At 42.5% G+C, this 16,576-nt stretch overlaps 3 protein-coding genes across 23 annotated transcripts in view; all 3 read right to left on the bottom strand.

Annotated features, from left to right (window-relative positions):
• Positions 1-22: 22 nt before the first annotated feature.
• Positions 23-3,535, bottom strand: LOC108156073 (nuclear transcription factor Y subunit beta). The gene is made up of 3 exons (XM_017287357.2): positions 1,359-3,535; positions 753-1,300; positions 23-683 (listed from the first exon to the last, which is right to left on the bottom strand). The coding sequence occupies exons 1-3, from the start codon at positions 1,577-1,579 to the stop codon at positions 40-42; spliced, it is 1,413 nt and encodes a 470-aa protein (XP_017142846.1). The 5' UTR covers positions 1,580-3,535; the 3' UTR covers positions 23-39.
• Positions 3,536-3,653: 118 nt separating this feature from the next.
• Positions 3,654-9,045, bottom strand: LOC108157481 (tropomyosin-2). 2 transcript variants are annotated; one of them, XM_017289566.2, is made up of 4 exons: positions 8,941-9,045; positions 5,525-6,172; positions 5,287-5,464; positions 3,654-3,981 (listed from the first exon to the last, which is right to left on the bottom strand). In XM_017289566.2, the coding sequence occupies exons 2-4, from the start codon at positions 6,116-6,118 to the stop codon at positions 3,899-3,901; spliced, it is 855 nt and encodes a 284-aa protein (XP_017145055.1). In that variant the 5' UTR covers positions 6,119-6,172; positions 8,941-9,045; the 3' UTR covers positions 3,654-3,898. The 2 variants fall into 2 exon arrangements, with proteins under 2 accessions (XP_017145055.1, XP_017145056.1); XM_017289567.2 differs by lacking the exon at positions 3,654-3,981 and adding an exon at positions 4,853-4,966.
• Positions 9,046-10,736: 1,691 nt separating this feature from the next.
• Positions 10,737-16,576, bottom strand: part of LOC108155320 (tropomyosin-2) — a 30,314-nt gene continuing 24,474 nt past the window's right edge. For 4 of the 20 annotated variants that reach the window (XM_017286049.1, XM_017286050.1, XM_017286057.2 and 1 more), the window contains 2 exons: positions 16,111-16,180; positions 10,737-11,073 (listed from right to left, as the gene is read on the bottom strand). In XM_017286049.1, coding sequence (XP_017141538.1) covers positions 10,997-11,073; positions 16,111-16,180 — 147 coding nt within the window. In that variant the 3' untranslated portion in view covers positions 10,737-10,996. Of the gene's footprint in view, positions 11,074-11,130; positions 11,549-11,898; positions 12,818-13,127; positions 13,956-14,441; positions 15,635-16,110; positions 16,181-16,576 lie in introns of those variants that run through there. The other 16 variants (XM_017286041.2, XM_017286039.1, XM_017286040.1 and 13 more) reach the window with 7 other exon arrangements.

Genomic DNA, 16,576 nt, shown 5'->3' with positions numbered 1-16,576 from the left:
TTAACTAGAAGTGCAGTGCCCTTCGAACTATCACATTCGTCATTCGAAGAGCTTCAGCTCGCGGGATATCTTCTTGATCTTATTGTCCAGCGTCCTGTCCTCGTGCTCGCAGATGTAATAGTGCCTCGAAGTGCACTCCTGGCCATAGTACACATAGCTATGCTTCCCCGCATTGTAGCTCAGCCGGAGACACCGTCCCTTGCCCTCGATCTGCACGGTGTTGTTGAGGACATCGCTGCCGTCCTCCGATGTCTCCTCGGAGCTATCCACCAGATTGGAGGCCGTGGCATTCTCGCTCTTCTGGGCCATGGCTATCGATGTGAGGTTCGTATTGGGATTCACAGGCTTGGCCGAGTTGGACCAGATCCACAGGAGACCAGGGTTGAGACCGCCCAGCCAGTAGTCGCGTCCTCTGTGCGGCGGCTGGTTCAGCAGATAGGCCATAATCTCTTCGTTCTCCGAGACCTTTTCGAACTCTGCCAAATGCGAGTTGAGGGCCTTGCAGGCCGAATTGGCCGTCTTCCAGTTGACCTGCTGCTGGCTGTTGATGTAATAGCAGTTGTCGCTGATGCGCGTAAAGTTCGTGGGACAGGGATCCTTGACCTCCTTCTGGCCTTCCTTGTTGCCAGCCATCAGGTAGTAGATCAACTGCTCTGACCGTCGCACGCGACTCTCCAGGTAATCTGTAAGCATTCGATGGCTCATGGTTGAAAGGGAAAGTTTTCTTTTCACTGGTTTCTAGTTTTCATTACCAACACGATAGACCAGCTTCTCGATGGCACCCAGCAGATACAGATCGTTCTCGGAAACAGCCCGGAATGTTGTGGGCTGGCCACTGCCCTGGAGATGCTGTTGCTGGTGCTGCTGCTGCTGCAGGGGTACTGGCCGCAGATGCTGCTGCTGCTGGGGAGGAGGAGGAGGATTGGGATTGGGATTGCCTCCCCCAGAACTGCCGCCAATGCCAAAAAGCTGCTGCAGGAAGCCAGGCTGCTGTCGCTGCTGCTGCTGCTGCTGTTGCTGTTGCTGTTGCAGGTGCTGCTGTTGCTGTTGGTGCAACATTTGATTGGTCATCGGCCGGAACTGGGGATTCACAATGGGACTCTGACTCTCCACGGGCTTGCGCAAATGCGGCTCCAACTCCACAGCCTCGCCAATCCGCCGCGTGATGTAAATGTTGTTTCCAGGTCGCTTGTAGGCCGACGAATGATAGTTAAGGGGTCCGTTAATGGACATGCTCATGCCCATATCCCCGCCACCCATGTACGGCAGATCCTTGGACGTTCGCTGGCTGCTGCTTTGGCTGTTGGGGACAAATTAAACCATCATCTCAGGGGGAAACCTAATCCAAAAACACACACCTCAAAACATAATCTTCGAGAAACTGCGACCAAATGGGAGCGTTTGAGTCCGCCTCCACCACTGCGAGTGATTCATTCGCGTATTTTTGCATATTTTCACCATCGCTGTCATTACATAAGACGAACGACGGCCCATGGGCCAGGCATAAAACTACCAGGTAAACAGCAGCCCCAGGCCAAAGCCGGATGGCTGTCTGTTTGCTAACCGTAGCCGGTGACATATGATGGCTGGATGACACCCCCTTCTCACAGAGCAAGCACTTGGCGATTCAAGTCGCGCGGTCACAGAGCACTTTCGATTTCGATGCGTTTTCCGTGCGGTTTAGGCCGACTCCGTTGTTGGTTCGTTTCTGACTGAATGCCTCGCGATCAGAAGACCCAGACTGAGGCTCCGTTCGAGCCCCAGAGCCGGTCGGTCGTCTCCAGCTGTCTGAGTCGCTGTCAATGGCCCATGGCAATGGCCCAGACCTGCTGCTGCTCACTGAGAAATGCAAAAATTTCACTTTCTCCTTCGGTTCGGTTCGGTTGGGGCTCTTTACAAATGTAAGTCATTGGGGCTGTTCGTAGAGTATGTACATATTTCTCCTCCGTGGCGTTGCTTTGTTGGCCGTCAACGCCCGCTTTTTGACATACTCGCAGTCGGAGTCGTAGTGTTTGCACTCCATTAAATTGGTTTCATTCAGACTTAGGTAATTGCTCGGGGGCTTCAATGGAAACGAAAATGTATTCATTTTTTTGGTTTAAATTTAGATATGGGTAGCATTTTAAGGAGTTTGCCATAAAAGAGTTTTTCTAATTTCGAGCTAAAGTTTATTAGATTAGATTTCGGTTGTAGAGCTACCTTTTCCTATTGTATATTATATATTATTATTATAGTTATAGCATTCTTTTATAGACAAAAGTAGTTAGAAAACTCTCTTTTCATTTAAGTATAAATAAATATGCTAAGTGTTTCGGTACCATATTATTGAATCTTCTATTGTTTCAAAAGTGATAATTAGTACCAGTTCAGAGTCTAGTCTTTGCTTTCAATCAACAGACTCTCTGCTTCCAAAATATCAAATTATCCAGAGAATTTGGCAATTTTTTTCCTCGTAAATGTACAAAATATTTTACGCCTTTCTTTCGAGTTCTTTGAGGACCTATTACCATACAAATTTCTTTCAAGACCAGCTCTTTTCTTAAGCTCCACTCTCATCCACATATGGACACACCTACTACATAATGAAAGCATAATACAGCTTATATAAATCATGACTGGGACATTATAATGTGCAATTTAATGCGCCACTTAAAGTTTTAATAACTATTTTATGGAACTGCGAAAAAAGAGATTCGAGAGATTCGAGGAAAAAGAAACACGTTACGGAGAGCCAAAGAAACACTAGACGACAGATGGGGGGGGATTAAAGCTCCATTAATATGAAAGGTGATTCAATTTGGCTGACAGACCGACTCTCAGCGTTAACTGGATTATTGATGGTCACAGCAGCAGCCCACATCGATCAAAGATCTCTCAAAACTGATTTTACCCTGAAGATATGAATGGATGCATGTACATACGATATGTATATGTATCTGTATCTGTATCTGTGGATCGGCATATCTGAACTTTCGTTATTCAGATTACTTTGACAATTAGCGGATGTTAACGATGTTGCAATGAAGGCCTCGATCGAACCGTGATCCCATGATGACGCACTTTGAGTTTTTGGGTTTTTCACTCCACTTCAAATGGGGGGCTTTCCCAAAAAACCAAACAAACAAACCAAAGACCTACCTTTGCATAATCAGAGCAGAGTTCGGCTGAAAAGCAGCCACAATTTCTGTTCAATTTCAGGCAAAGAAAATCAATTGATGCATTTTTCTCATTAAAAGCAAACTCAAACATATAATTTTTTTTTTAGCAAATTTTTTATAAATTTTTTTGTATACTTTTTTTGGGTGTTTTGTTTGTGTAATTTAATTATATAAATTCAAATTTTAAGCAAAACTTCATTCTAAACAGCATCTATCTATCTCTCTCTCTCATTGTGTGTCCGCTGTTTGCTTTTTCTTAATATTTTTAAACAATTGTTTTAAAAATAAAAAATATATTTTTTTGTGGGCTTGGGCTGGTAAGGAATTAACTTTTACTTTCTGCTAAAATGTACTGCCTTGTGGTTCTTCTGCTGACTCCTTCGATTATTTTATTGTTTTAAATAATAAAAAAATAATTAAATTAAATGGTTTTTTATCGTTGGATTCTATTATCAATGCTATGGCTTGGTGTTGTTGCTGTTTGCTGATCTTGTTGTGGTTGTTATTTATTTATTAAGAAATATATAGATTTATAAAGAATTGTAATACACAAATGGATGTTGTTCTTGGTACTTCTTTTGGTTGGTTTTTCAAAATCATTCTGAGATATTCGTTGAATTTTAGTAGAGTTCCTTCCTCTCTTAATCGTCCTCCGTTGTTGTTGGTGTTGTTGTTGTTGGTGTTGTTGGTGTTGTTGATGTTCGTACTCGTTGTGGTTCCAGGGTCCAGAATGGGGTCCCTTAGTATCCAGCCAACTCGGCGAATGTGGAGTCCATCTCGTCGGCGAGGGACTTGTACCTGTCCTTGTTGATGCCCAACTCGTCTGTGGAGTGCAACAAAGAAATGGCAGAACGTTAGATCAACTCGTTTCCAGTTGGTATAAAGTAACATCGAACATAGAACAGTTCAACCTTCGAATTCGGTTGAGGTTTTTGATTTTAGTGGCGCGCTGTTCTGGCAAGCGTTTTTTTCTATAGTTTTTTGGGTTAGTTTTTGCAGCCTATTGTGTGGGAGGGGGTACGGTACGGGGATCTATGATCTATCTATCCAATCATTGCAGACATTGAGCGCATGAGAGAATGAGAGCAAAAACCTAAGCGAAAATCATAAAATGATTTGGGAATTGAAAGAGATTGATGATATTTGGCAGAGAAACAAGTTGACTGAGAGAGAGAGAGAGACAGAGAGATACGAGTATAGAGAGAGAGAGAGAGCGAGAGCGAGAGATCGAGTGGCATTCGATAACGAGTGGGCATTACGAGTAGAGTAGTGTCCGGTAGGTGGAAGAGTAGAGGCAAGACAGGACAAGACAAGAGATCATGCCACATAAGAACAAGGTAATCTTTTGCTCATCATATAAACCACATACACATCATCATAGCAAAAATACATATTTACATATAGATAGATTCACCTGTGTGTTGAAAGCATAATTAACTACAGCTGCAACTGGTATTTGGGCTTGATCTGAACTTATTTTTACAGTGTACTGAATGGGGCTGTGTGTATGGGGTATAGCGGGAGACTAAACAAATTATTTACAGTGTAATTCTGTGACAGAAAATGTGGGTAAATACACTGAATTCTGTCTGAGGATAATCGCAAGAATATAGTAAACTGTTGGGGTGAGGTACTCTTTTTGTTCTTGGGGGGAATGGTGGGGAATGGTGGGGGTTCTGTGGGTCTGTGTTTCGTATTGATTTTGTTTTTTTCTTGTTTTTTTTTTTAATATCCAGTAAGTTCGGCAAATGTCTGGTCCAAATCGTCGCAGATTGCTTTGTACTTTTCCTTCTCATTGAAGAGACGGTCTGCAAAAGGCATTTTGTTGTTTGTTCATTTATATACAGATATATATAGAAGAGATATTTATAGAGAGATAGAGAGAGATATGGGGAATGGGTATATATCACATCAATTAATGTAAGCAGAGTATTATTAAGTATTAAGTATTAAGTAAACAGATATTATTCCGTTTAGTGATATATACAATGCGAGCATTAGTTGAAGCCTTCGTTTCGGACAGCATCTGAGGCGTCTCATTGCCATTGCAGATATGGTACGAGTGTACATATCATTGGATCTGAATGGAGAATGAGGCTGGAAAGCGATGGGCTGTGCTGGAACCTACCTTCTAGCCTGTCGACCTCCTTCTGCAGGCGCTTCACTTGCTTCTCGGCGTGCTCGGCGCGCTGCTCGGCCTCCTTCAACTTGATGGCCAGGGTCTTCATCTCGCGCTTGAATTCCTCCACCCGCTGGTTGGCCTTCTCCTCGGACACTTCCAGAGATTTCAGGGAGTTTCCGACAACCTACAGGAGAGAGAATCCAATGACAAAGGGACTCAGAGACCCAGAGGGAGAGAGCCATACCTTCAACTCTTCCTCGAGCTCCATGATCTTGGCCTCGCCGGAGCGGACACGATCCTCAGCGACCTCCAGCTCGTCTTCAACGAAGGCCAGCTTGCGGGAAACCTCATCGGACTTGGTGTCGGCATCCTCAGCGAGCATGCGGGCCTCCTTCAGCTGGTTGGTCAGCTGGTCCATGCGCTCCTCATCCTGCTGGGAGCGGTTCTCCAACACCTTGCACATACGGTTGTTCTCATCGGCCGACTGTGTGGCCTCCAGCAGCTTCTGTTGAGCGGTGGTCGAGCGTTCCTCAGACTTTTCCAGATCCTCCTCAATCTGTTGGACCTTGCGGTTCTGGGTGGCGACCTCAGACTCGGTGGAGGTCAACAGTTTCTCCTTCTCCTCCAGCTCGGCGTTGGCCTTCTCCAGCTGCTCCTTGGCGGTGACCAAATCGACCTCAACCTGGACGAACTTCTTCTCCAGATCGCGCACTTCCTCATTGAGTTTGTCGGCGCGGGAGTTGGCATCCTTGGCTTGATTCTCGCAGGTATCTGCCTTGTCAATGGCATTATCCTTCTCAAGCTTCATCGCTTGCATCTTCTTCTTGATGGCGTCCATGGTGTTTGTGTTTTTTTGTTATTGGCTTAGAAGGGAAGAAAACTGGAAAAAGCACTGCAAAAGAAGAGATAGAACATTTTGGTTAGATATTTTTTATAGCTAGAAAATAATTTAGTTATATATGATATCATATGATATGGATAACTTTCTTTATTCTTCAGTGGGAGTGTTTAAATCAAGGGCTTGGTTTTTTCGTTGATCTACAAATTTTCTTTGATGGAGTCTCAAAAGGATTCCCATTGGCTGTCATAGCTATTCAAGTAGAGTCTCTTAATAGTCTGTTGCTAAGCAAAATCCTTTAGATATGTCATAATTACTTATTGGGAATTATATATATGGGAAATACATTGACTTTTAGTGCCTGAAAGTCTCTATCAAATTTCTATGGTACACGATTTTTTCAGCTAGGACTTTAGAGGGGCTCCCGGCTCTCCTTAACTTTAGTTGAAAAGCCGCAAAAGAGCGCTCTTTGGTTTAACAAGACCTCTATCTATGTTTTCCTTTAAATACATATAGACACCCATAATATATAATTCCTCGTGTGATCTTTCACTTGACACCTAGCCAGTATCCAATTCTACCATTCAACACCTGAAAAAATGCAATTTAAAAACCCCTCCAGGCGCATTTCGATCGTTTTCGTTTCGTTTCAATAGATGTATCTATATCTACTACATATGTATATATCCATATACGTATAATTATACATATGGTGTATATGTATCTTTGAAATAAATTGAAAATTTTAAATGTAAACACATTTTGTTTGCCCGAGCATTTATAAGCTCGAACGTAATTTTCCCAGTTTTTCCATACGCCCACCTCCGAATCCGGATCCCCGACGATCCGCTGGCTATCGCTGGGCTATATATTTATTTGCTGTACGATTCTGAGCAGGTTAAAAATAAACTTTATAAAATATCCAGTCCGCACACACACACACACAGACAGACAGCAGAAAAACACATCCATGGGCAATGCTTTTTTGGACATTGTGTGCTAAATGTAATTCTAGAGTTTTCCCCTCCCCCCCATATTTTCGAAATACACACACAAATAGATATCGTAGATATAGAGAGAGAGAGCGAGAGATTGCAATTTGAAAAGTTTTCAATTCTTTGGGATCATCGGATGTATGGGTGTGGGGGCGGTGTGCATAGGTGTATTTGTGTTCCTGCTGCCAGAAGTGGGACAAAGTCATTTATGTTGTAGTTCTGCTGCTCTTTTGGAGGTCTTTCGATACTTAAGTGGATATAGATACATTTGTGGGGAAAAATATGGAAGGAGAGTTCCGAGAACGAAGCAGGCAAAAGGTGTCTTGGGAGAGCAGTGGTTAAGAGGTTTTTGGGAGAGATAAGAGCCCTGATCAAATATAGGTACTAAAAATAGTATTCAATCAAGGAAGTACAAAAAGTAGATGGTTAAAAGTGAGATATCCCTAAGAGTAATTCGTAGAGGATATTAATAGAAAAAAGAGTGGATTCTAAGCAGATTTTAAGCCAGATTTGAGACAAAGCTTGGATTAATTTCAGTCCTATATTATTTATGATAATAATGATATGATATTGTAGGTAAAATATTAGGAAAATTTGTATCTACGATCTATCCAAATTTGATATGAAATTTCCACTTTATACGTTATTTTTTGAATGAGAGAAATAATGAATGAATCAAGTCCGATTTGCCAGCACCTAAAAATCACACCATTTTCCATCTATAAGTACAGGCATATTTTGTGGCCTTCGGAGAGCAAGAAAAGCCTTCATAAATGGCAAGAAAATATTCTGTTCGAATTCCGTGTGGGTGGCAGCCACATTTATCCCCTGGTTAAGCATATATATATATACAACGATATGTATCTATGTATACTATATATGTATCTTTTGTACATCTGTGATTTCTCAATTTCTAATAATTTCCAAAGAAGCTCTTTCGCTCTCTCTCTCTCTCGCTCTCTCGCTAGACGAAAAACAAACTCAAGGATAAATACGAAAATATTTCGATTGGCTTCGTCGTTGGGCTGTTCGTTCGGTGAGATCACGAGCCGAACAGCCGAACAGTGGAAAAGAGGAAAAGCTTTTTCGTCTTAGTTTCCACTGAAGTTAAAAATAAAATGCGTCCGTATGTGTTTGTGACAGGCAGGTGTCTGTCTGCAGTTAATTTTAAAGAATTTTTCTAGCGGAAAATCCGTTCGGTGTGTGTGTGAAAATTGTGCGTAGAGAAGAGCTTTCCCTCCACATGTGTGCAAAATGTACCACACATACACACACACACACACACACACACACAGGAATACATTCGTTTATTGGTATTGGTGTGCCGTCAGATTTAGTTACAAAATTCCTTATAAGCGAATTTTTAAATTATCCGAAAAAAAACTCATCATACAATCTCCATTGGAAGATTGTATTTTATGGAAATTCTTCAAAAGTTGAGTATCGGTTGAGAGTGCTTCCTTTTTGATTGAATTTTAATCACTTGGGTTTATTCAGGTTCAGTTGAAGTTTGCGTCACTCTGGGAACTATTTTTATAACAATTTTTTTTTTTTATATTTAACCATATCTTAATATTTTATTTTTTACATATGCACAATTTTTTTTAATGGTTTCCCTTTGGGAGAAAGCAATTGAAAATATTTTTCTTTCTTTGGTTGAATGCATTTCGATGCCATGCACTTTTCACTATTCTTCAGGCTATTTCTTTCGGGAAATACCGATTTTGGTTTGGACAGAATTGGATGAATCTTCAGTTAATTTTTTATATATTATATATTGGTGTTAATATTCTTTTTTGTGGTGCAAAATCCTGGCGTGGAACCAACCTTAGCGTTTCAAACACACTATACGCTGTCGAAACCCCGAGAACACTGATGCTGACCGAGTCGCTTAGCCCAGAAAGCGACCCCAAGAACCAACGCAAGGCAACTCACACACACACACACACACACACACACACACACACGAACACAGATACTAACACACACAAACGCAGTATTGAATAATTTTCCTCGTCTAACAAATTTCCCATTAAAAAATCTAAGCGCAAAAGCGCTTTCACAATTTTCGGCTGCACGATCGGCGAAAATTTCCCTCAAAATTTCCCACCAAAAGCTGTGTGGGCATGTGTGAGTGTGTGCTCTCTCTTTTCCGCTGCATTCTCTCATCATCTCGAGAGGCGTGAAAATTATGCGTTTTGGTTTCCTCTCCTTCTTAAATTTAAATTCAAAAATTTCTTCTGTTCTTTTTACTCAGAGAATTTTCATAGAATGTGTGTGTGAGTGTTGGTGTATCCGTCAGATTTTTCAGCCTAAAAATAGCGCATAAATATTCGATGCCTTGCCAAAGAGCCAGAGTCTAACAAGATGAAAATCTATTTTCACTCAGAAATAAATATTGAGAAATATTTGGAATTTTGATCAAAGCTAGAGAACAGTCGTTTCAGAAGTCTTTCAACTGCAGGCAGCGACAGAATACCACCCTTGGATTGTTGGAAAAATAATATAATATATAAGAGAATTTTGTCATTGCTTTGAAATTTTACTTTTGATATCCATACTCTAGCGGTTTGACTGTCCCTTTCTCATATGTGCCTAAAAAGAATGCCTAGAAGCTTTGGACACTCCTTCAGATCGAGGGATTATGTGGAAACAAATTCTCTTAAGACCGATCCAATCGTTAACTATAATTAGTAGTACAATTCGTTCCCATTCATTTGAGATTTCACTTTTAAGCAGCCCAGAGAAATTTGCATGAACTTAAGACAGATTTCAAATTAGATTTACAAAAGAATAGACAACCGATCACTGCCAAAGTTTAACAAAAGATTGCTCGGTCCGAAATTCATATAGAACTCCATACGATCTCAGAAAATTTTTTTAAATTTTGCATGATGGTCCAGACCTGTAAATGCCATGCGTTCTTCAGTTCAAAATAATCAATAACCTTCCAAGTTTATTTGAAAATGTTGTCAGAATTTAATTGTGTTCAACAAACTCTTGGAACTACCATTATAGATCTTTCCAGTACTAGTCTAGTATCTCCATAATATTTGTTTCTTCTTGCCTTTGAGCTCTGCTCCTTATCGCTCTCCAGATATTCCATTCCCATCAATCCCCCACTTAAATAAAAAACACACTTTTGACGATTTTTATATGCAAAAAATTGTTTCTCTTTATTGATCAGAAAAATATTGAGAGATAAACCAAGATACACATATTGATTTATTTGATTTGCTTGTTTTCATAGAATTATAAAAGCTATGTCGAATTTGTAAATTTTATTTATATATTTATATCTCCCTTTATGTTAATTATTTTTTTTATTCATTTTTCATACAAAGGCCATAAACATTTTACTGCCAGAAAACTCAAGCAATGGGAAAATTAAGAGAAAAATTGACATTTTGCTTAGAGGACATCAAGCGCTATGGATCTTTATAGTGTAGATAATGCTTGAGGGTGTACGATATAGACTGGTGGGTTGAGGGGTTCATTACGAACTTCTTTAAAACTAGCAAGCCGGAAAATCAATTAAAGGCGCAAAAAGGCAGTGTTTTTCTTCACACAACTCTCATTGAATGCTTCGTTTTCTTTATAATTTTTTTTTGTATAAAATGTAATTGCTAAAAAAATTTACTTTATTGTAACACTTTCGGTCTTAGTTCTTAGTAGAGGCTGTTATATCTATGTGTTGTATGTAAATTTGTTCTGGAATGCTTAGTTGAAGAAGTGTCTGTAGTGTAATGCTAAATATAATTTGAATAGCGGACGTCGAAATGCTTTCAGAGTCCATTTTCCTTTTGTGTTGTGTTGTTGTTTGTAGATCGCAGGCTGCATTTGCTGTTGTTCTTGTGGTTGCTTTCATGTCATCTGGATTGGCTTAGTAGCTGTGAAGATCGGCATACTCCAGTTCCTGGGCAATAGTTTTGTACTGTTCCTTACCTTTGCTAACCTCATCTGTGATCGATTGAGCAGCGGCACAAGAATCGAATGAAATCAATGCCAAAAGGTTAATATATTTTTACGGTTGATTGCTTTATTGCTTAGTTTTGGATACAAATAATAAATAAAAATGTTTGAGTTAAACAGATACACAATAGTTTTAATGTTTCCTCATCGTCATCGTCAGGCAAAATCAATCTACACAAACAAAATATGTTACACACGCACGCACAGAAATCAAAAGTACAGCTACCGATAACAACGGCTACGGAATACTACAGTGCGCCTATGGCTATGCTACAGTAAAAACAATCGAAAGATGTGTGGTGTCGGTGTCGGTGTTGGTGAAGTGTCGAAAGATTTCACGCTGCGCTGGAGGAGGTCGTCGTCCGTGGTCGGTACGCTTATTCCTTGAGGATGAGCTCGACGAAGGCGGTGTCGAGATCGTCTCCAATATCCTTGTAGCGCTCCTTCTCCAGGACAAGGTCGTCTGTTCGTTGAAGTGATTGAAAAATCATAAAAGAACGCAAGAATAAAGAACACAAGTTAATAAAAATATATAAAACAAATACAAATTACACTCAATGTGGGACAAAGACCTGACAAAAACTGACACCTGGTTGGAGGGGGGTTGGAGGACTAAATCTGCACAAATAAAACCATAATTACCTCATGTTTGGGTTCAAAATAAATAAAAATGCAGCGCTGGAACTGCTTGGCGGCAGCATTGTTGTACGCATCGGCAAGGCAGTGCGCGTGGCTAGCTGTTAATTTTTGGAAATCAAAACGATAAACGGTAAACGGCAAACAAATAAAATAAAGCAGTGGCTAAAGAGCGGCTTTTTGTTTTTGCAATGCTTCGATTAAATGAAATTTTTAATTAAAGATGTATCCAAAAACGTGCTCAAAATTAGGTGTATAAAAGCAGGGCAGCATTTTGTAGCAGCTGTTGTGTCTTTGGTTTTGCGCAGCAGATTCTGTTGGGGACTAGCATCGGGGTCGCAATGGTCGGCTTAGGCTGGTGGTGCTTCCGCGGGAGCAGCCTCGGCGGCAGGGGCAGCCTCGGCAGCGGGTGCAGCTTCGGCGGCAGGTGCAGCCTCAGCAGCAGCAGGCGCAGCCTCGGCAGCGGGTGCAGCTCCCTCAGCCGCCGGAGCAGCTCCTTCGGCGGGGGCAGCACCCTCAGCGGGTGGTGCTGCTCCATCGGCAGGTGGTGGGGCTGCACCCTCAGCCGGTGCGGCAGGCGCTTCTCCCTCGGCCGGCGGGGCAGCGGCGGCAGCCTCTCCCTCGGCAGCTGGCACGGGCTCTGGCTCCGATCCCGGTGGTGGTGGCTCGTAGTTCTTGACATACGGGACCTCGGCACCCTCTGGGGGCAAATCGATCGAGTACTCGAATGGTGGCGGCGGTGGTGGTGGAGGAGTGGGCTCCTTGGGCGGTGGTGTTGGTATCTTGATGGGCACGGGCGGCTCTCCGGGTGCACCCTCGACGACCAAGGTCGCCGGATCGATGCCCGCAGCCAGGGCAGCAGCCACTGCCGCAGCCACACGCTCGGCCTGCTCGGCGGCCTCGGCTTCGGCCTTGGCCTCCGCCGCTGCTTTCGCTTCGGCAATGCGGGCCAGATCCTCCTCGGTGAGCTCGGGCGTGGGCGGCTTGGGATTACGCGGGTTCCAGAAGGGCTCCAGGCCCACAATCACATCCACGAAGGCTTCGTCGAGGCTGTCGTTGATCAGGCAGTAGCGTTCTTTCTCAACGATCATGTCATCTGTCGCAGATGTCGATCGTCGTCGGCACGCGATGTGGTTTATGGTTTGTGAGAAAAGCAATACAAGCGATGGAGTAGTGCGAGATATCGATGGAGGACAGAGAGAGCGTCGAGAGAGAGAGAAAGCGTGGTGGAAAAATAAAGCGTGAAAAGGAGGCAGTAGAATCGAGAAAACTAAAAATTAAACTTCGATCAAGTTGTGTAATCAGTGGGGGGGAGTGGGAGGGGAGGCGGAGCGGAGCGAAGGAGGCGCACAGGAGGCAGGCGGTGCATGTTAGTGAGAGTCGGAAAGGAAAGACACATTGGCCAGTTCATTAACGGCGACGAGATCCTTCTAGAGATCCTTGATCTATTTTCATCACTATAGAGTACAAACAACATATCAGGGTTTGCTTATGGCTTCTTTAGGCAGGTGGTGCCTCAGCGGTAGGTGCGGCTTCGGCAGCGGCAGGTGCTGCTTCGGCAGCGGCTGGTGGCGGTGGTGCAGCTTCGGCTGCTGGTGGTGCAGCGGCGGCCTCTCCTTCAGCAGGGGCTGCAACAGGTGCCGCTTCGCCTTCAGCTGGAGCTGCAGCGGGAGCAGCAGCCTCCCCTTCAGCTGGAGCTGCCGCAGGTGCAGCTTCCCCCTCAACGGGTGGAACAGCAGCAGCTTCTCCCTCGGGGGCACCCTCCACGGGGGGCAGCATATCGCCCGGCTCGGCATTCTTCACATACGGGACCTCAGCACCCTCTGGGGGCAAATCGATCGAGTACTCGAATGGTGGCGGCGGTGGTGGTGGAGGAGTGGGCTCCTTGGGCGGCGGTGTTGGTATCTTGATCGGCACTGGCTCCTCTCCGGCTGTTGCAGCCTCGACGAGGGCCGGATCCAAGGTGGCCGGATCCACGCCTGCAGCCAGTGCTTCAGCCAGAGCTGCAGCGGCCTGAGCCTTGGCCTCCGCGGCCTGCGCCTTGGCCTCCGCATCGGCCTGGGCCTTGGCCTCGGCCTCCGCAATGCGGGCCAGATCCTCCTCGGTAAGCTCGGGCGTTGGTGGTTTCGGGTAGCGATCGTTGTAGAAGGGCGGCATGCCCATCAACTCAACGAAGGTCCAGTCCAGGCTGTCGCCAATGAGGGCATAGTGCTCTTTCTCGACGATCGTCTCGTCTGACAGTTGACCGATTGGTTGGGTGTGGTTCAGGTTCAGGTGTGGTTTAGTGGTTCATTGGTTAGTGGTTGACGCGGGGCGGCATCAGCGAAAGTAGAAATTCGGATTAGAGCAGAGTCACAGAGTCAGAGATCGCGAGCGAGGGACCCTTTAGTGGCCGATTGGGGTTTTCGGGGGGATCGACAGAGGAGGACACTCAACGATGGACGATGGCACGACGATTCTTGGGGTTAGTTCATACATTTTCTTGAAAAATACTTTATTTGTATTTGTTTTTGTATAGTATATGTGTATGTGTATGTGTATGCATAGGTATATTAAAATATAAATAATTAATTTATGTAAATCGTAAGTAAATCGAATTAAAAGTGTTTTTTTAATGCCATCCTTTTTGTGAGGGCCCCCAATTTCTACCCAGTTCGGATATGGGATATATGCAGAAGGATTTTTGTTTTTTTGTTTTTGTTGTTTTATTTTTCAAATAAAAGATAGGCGCAACCGGAAAATCGGCAAACGCAAATTGCAATTGGAATGGATGTGCGCTGGCTGTGTGTTTTGTCTCGCTTAAAAGTTGTTTTTTTTTTTAAATTTGTCGAAATAATTTTAATTGTAATTATAGTAGTGTGTGTGTGTTTTTGGGTGGTGGTGGTGGGGGTGTGTGTGTGTGTGTGTGTGTGTGGTAGGCGTGGCGGCAAACTTAAAAGTAGGCAAATATTACACAACGTTTTGCAAACACGACAATTTGTTTAAATAATGTATAAACAATGTATAAACATTAGCATATATGTATTGTAAATATTAATACAGTTAAGCGCTGGCGACAAAAATACAAAGTTTCTTTTTTAGCATATAGAATGTACTTCACTTTCTTTAAATATAAATAACAGCGTTTTGTTTGTCTCTCTATTTAAAATAAAAAATACACATAAACTAAGAAGAAGGCGGCAATGCATTTTGTTGTCTTGTCCAAGTTGTCATCTCGATTTGTCGATTTTAATCGTAATACACAAAACAAAACAATGTAAAAGGGTAAAAGGGGTAGCAAAAGCAAGTGTAAATTAATGAATAAAACATCTACGTTTATCTCTCGTTTGTCGAAACGAATAGGGGCACTAAATATTGCAACAGTGTTGTAAAGGCGATATCGATAAATTTTGATTGGAACGCTAGCTGCCAGTCACAGCGACGCGTGCGTGTGCGTGCTCGTCCTTTTTGGAATTTGAAAATTGGAATGCGCTTGCTACGGGAAGAATGTCTTGTTTTTTGCTTCTTTCGTGGTCATTATTTAACCCTAATAATTTTTAATTTTCTTTCGTTTTCTTTTTTGTTTGCTTTTGTTTTTCTCCAGAGTTCTTCGGAAAGATGGCGTTCACTCTGCAAATGGAAGACACTTGGCGTCCTGGGTGTCTTGTCTTGTCTCAAGTTATGCTTTTGGAAGGGGTGTAAATGTGTTTTGTTTTCCTTTTCTAGATTTAAATATGGAAAGCGCCAGTTTTGTTGGGGGGTGGTGGTGGCTGGTTGTGGTTGTGGTGTGTATATAGTTTTGACGTCAAAGCAGGCAGTTTAGTTAATTTACACAAGCAAATTATATGGTTTTACATGTTCTGTATGTCATGTAAAGTGTTCTCCATTTCCTCCTGCAGCAGTTTGTTCTTTCCGCGCTCATTCAGCAAGTCATCTGTTCGTTTTTGTTGTTGTTGGGGATTGGACGGTGCATGCAGGCAGGTTTTACAACAAAATTTAGCGATCGAGCGAGCGAGCGAGGGTACAAGCAGCGCAAGTTGTATTGTTTTTGTTAAGCACAACATTAACAACAAATAATATATGAAAAATAAATAAAAAATACAAATAAATTAAGGAATGTTTTTTGCAAATAAAAGGAAAATAATATCTCAAGGTGTGGTACACTAAAACTTTCACTATAGAACACAATTGGTACTGGATTTGGAGTAAGGAAATTAATTTTGATCCTACTTATAAGTAATAAAGAACTAACATATTTCATAAATTTCAAATTAACTAATATAATCGTTGTACTTTAATTTTTGAAATACTGCTACACAAGTTTTGGAAATATTCAACTGGTTTTTATTTCCGTGGCCAAGTTCTCTTAGAGCCTCAGTAAAATATTGATAAATTCTTTGACGGACATACCTTCGAGCCTGTCGACTTCCTTCTGCAATTTCTGAACGGAACGTTCAGCGAACTCAGCGCGAGCCTCAGCCTTTTGTTTGGGAAGGAGGGAAAATTAAAGTCATATATTAGTAAAAGGTTACAAATTCATTGGGGGGAAAGAAGCAACAAAAAGTGGCTTGCCGGCATGGATTAAAGGGTAACCGAAATATCCCTTTGATCCATCCCTGGCAGACTAATCAAATTCTGTGCCCCACACTGTCATTCACAGCGCAACGCAGACAGAATTTTGATTGAATTTAAAGCCAAGAAAGCTTCCCAAATATGCTACCAAAACCAGCAGAAAAACTTACTTAACAAATGTAGATGAAGAAATGAACATTAGTCAAGATATAAGAAATGATTTGGTGAAATTAGTGAAACAATTGATAGAACTAAAAGTTAAACAAACATCAAATTAAACTTCATTCAGTTAACACTTAAAAAA

The sequence above is a fragment of the Drosophila miranda genome, chromosome 2, assembly GCF_003369915.1.
Source record: "Drosophila miranda strain MSH22 chromosome 2, D.miranda_PacBio2.1, whole genome shotgun sequence".
Classification (NCBI taxonomy): Eukaryota; Metazoa; Arthropoda; class Insecta; order Diptera; family Drosophilidae; genus Drosophila; species Drosophila miranda.
Note: the sequence above shows the minus strand (reverse complement) of the source record. Positions and strands in the feature narration are given on the sequence as shown.

Excerpts from the sequence above, each read along its gene's own strand:
- LOC108156073 (XM_017287357.2), bottom strand. The coding sequence starts at position 1,579 with ATGTCACCGGCTACGGTTAGCAAACAGACAGCCATCCGGCTTTGGCCT. Across the intron at positions 1,301-1,358 it reads CTCGAAGATTATGTTTTGAG|CCAAAGCAGCAGCCAGCGAA; the intron begins GTGTGTGTTTTT and ends TGTCCCCAACAG. Across the intron at positions 684-752 it reads GAAGCTGGTCTATCGTGTTG|ATTACCTGGAGAGTCGCGTG; the intron begins GTAATGAAAACT and ends GAATGCTTACAG.
- LOC108157481 (XM_017289566.2), bottom strand. The coding sequence starts at position 6,118 with ATGGACGCCATCAAGAAGAAGATGCAAGCGATGAAGCTTGAGAAGGAT. Across the intron at positions 5,465-5,524 it reads AGCTCGAGGAAGAGTTGAAG|GTTGTCGGAAACTCCCTGAA; the intron begins GTATGGCTCTCT and ends TCTCTCCTGTAG. Across the intron at positions 3,982-5,286 it reads GGAGGTCGACAGGCTAGAAG|ACGAGTTGGGCATCAACAAG; the intron begins GTAGGTTCCAGC and ends TGCACTCCACAG.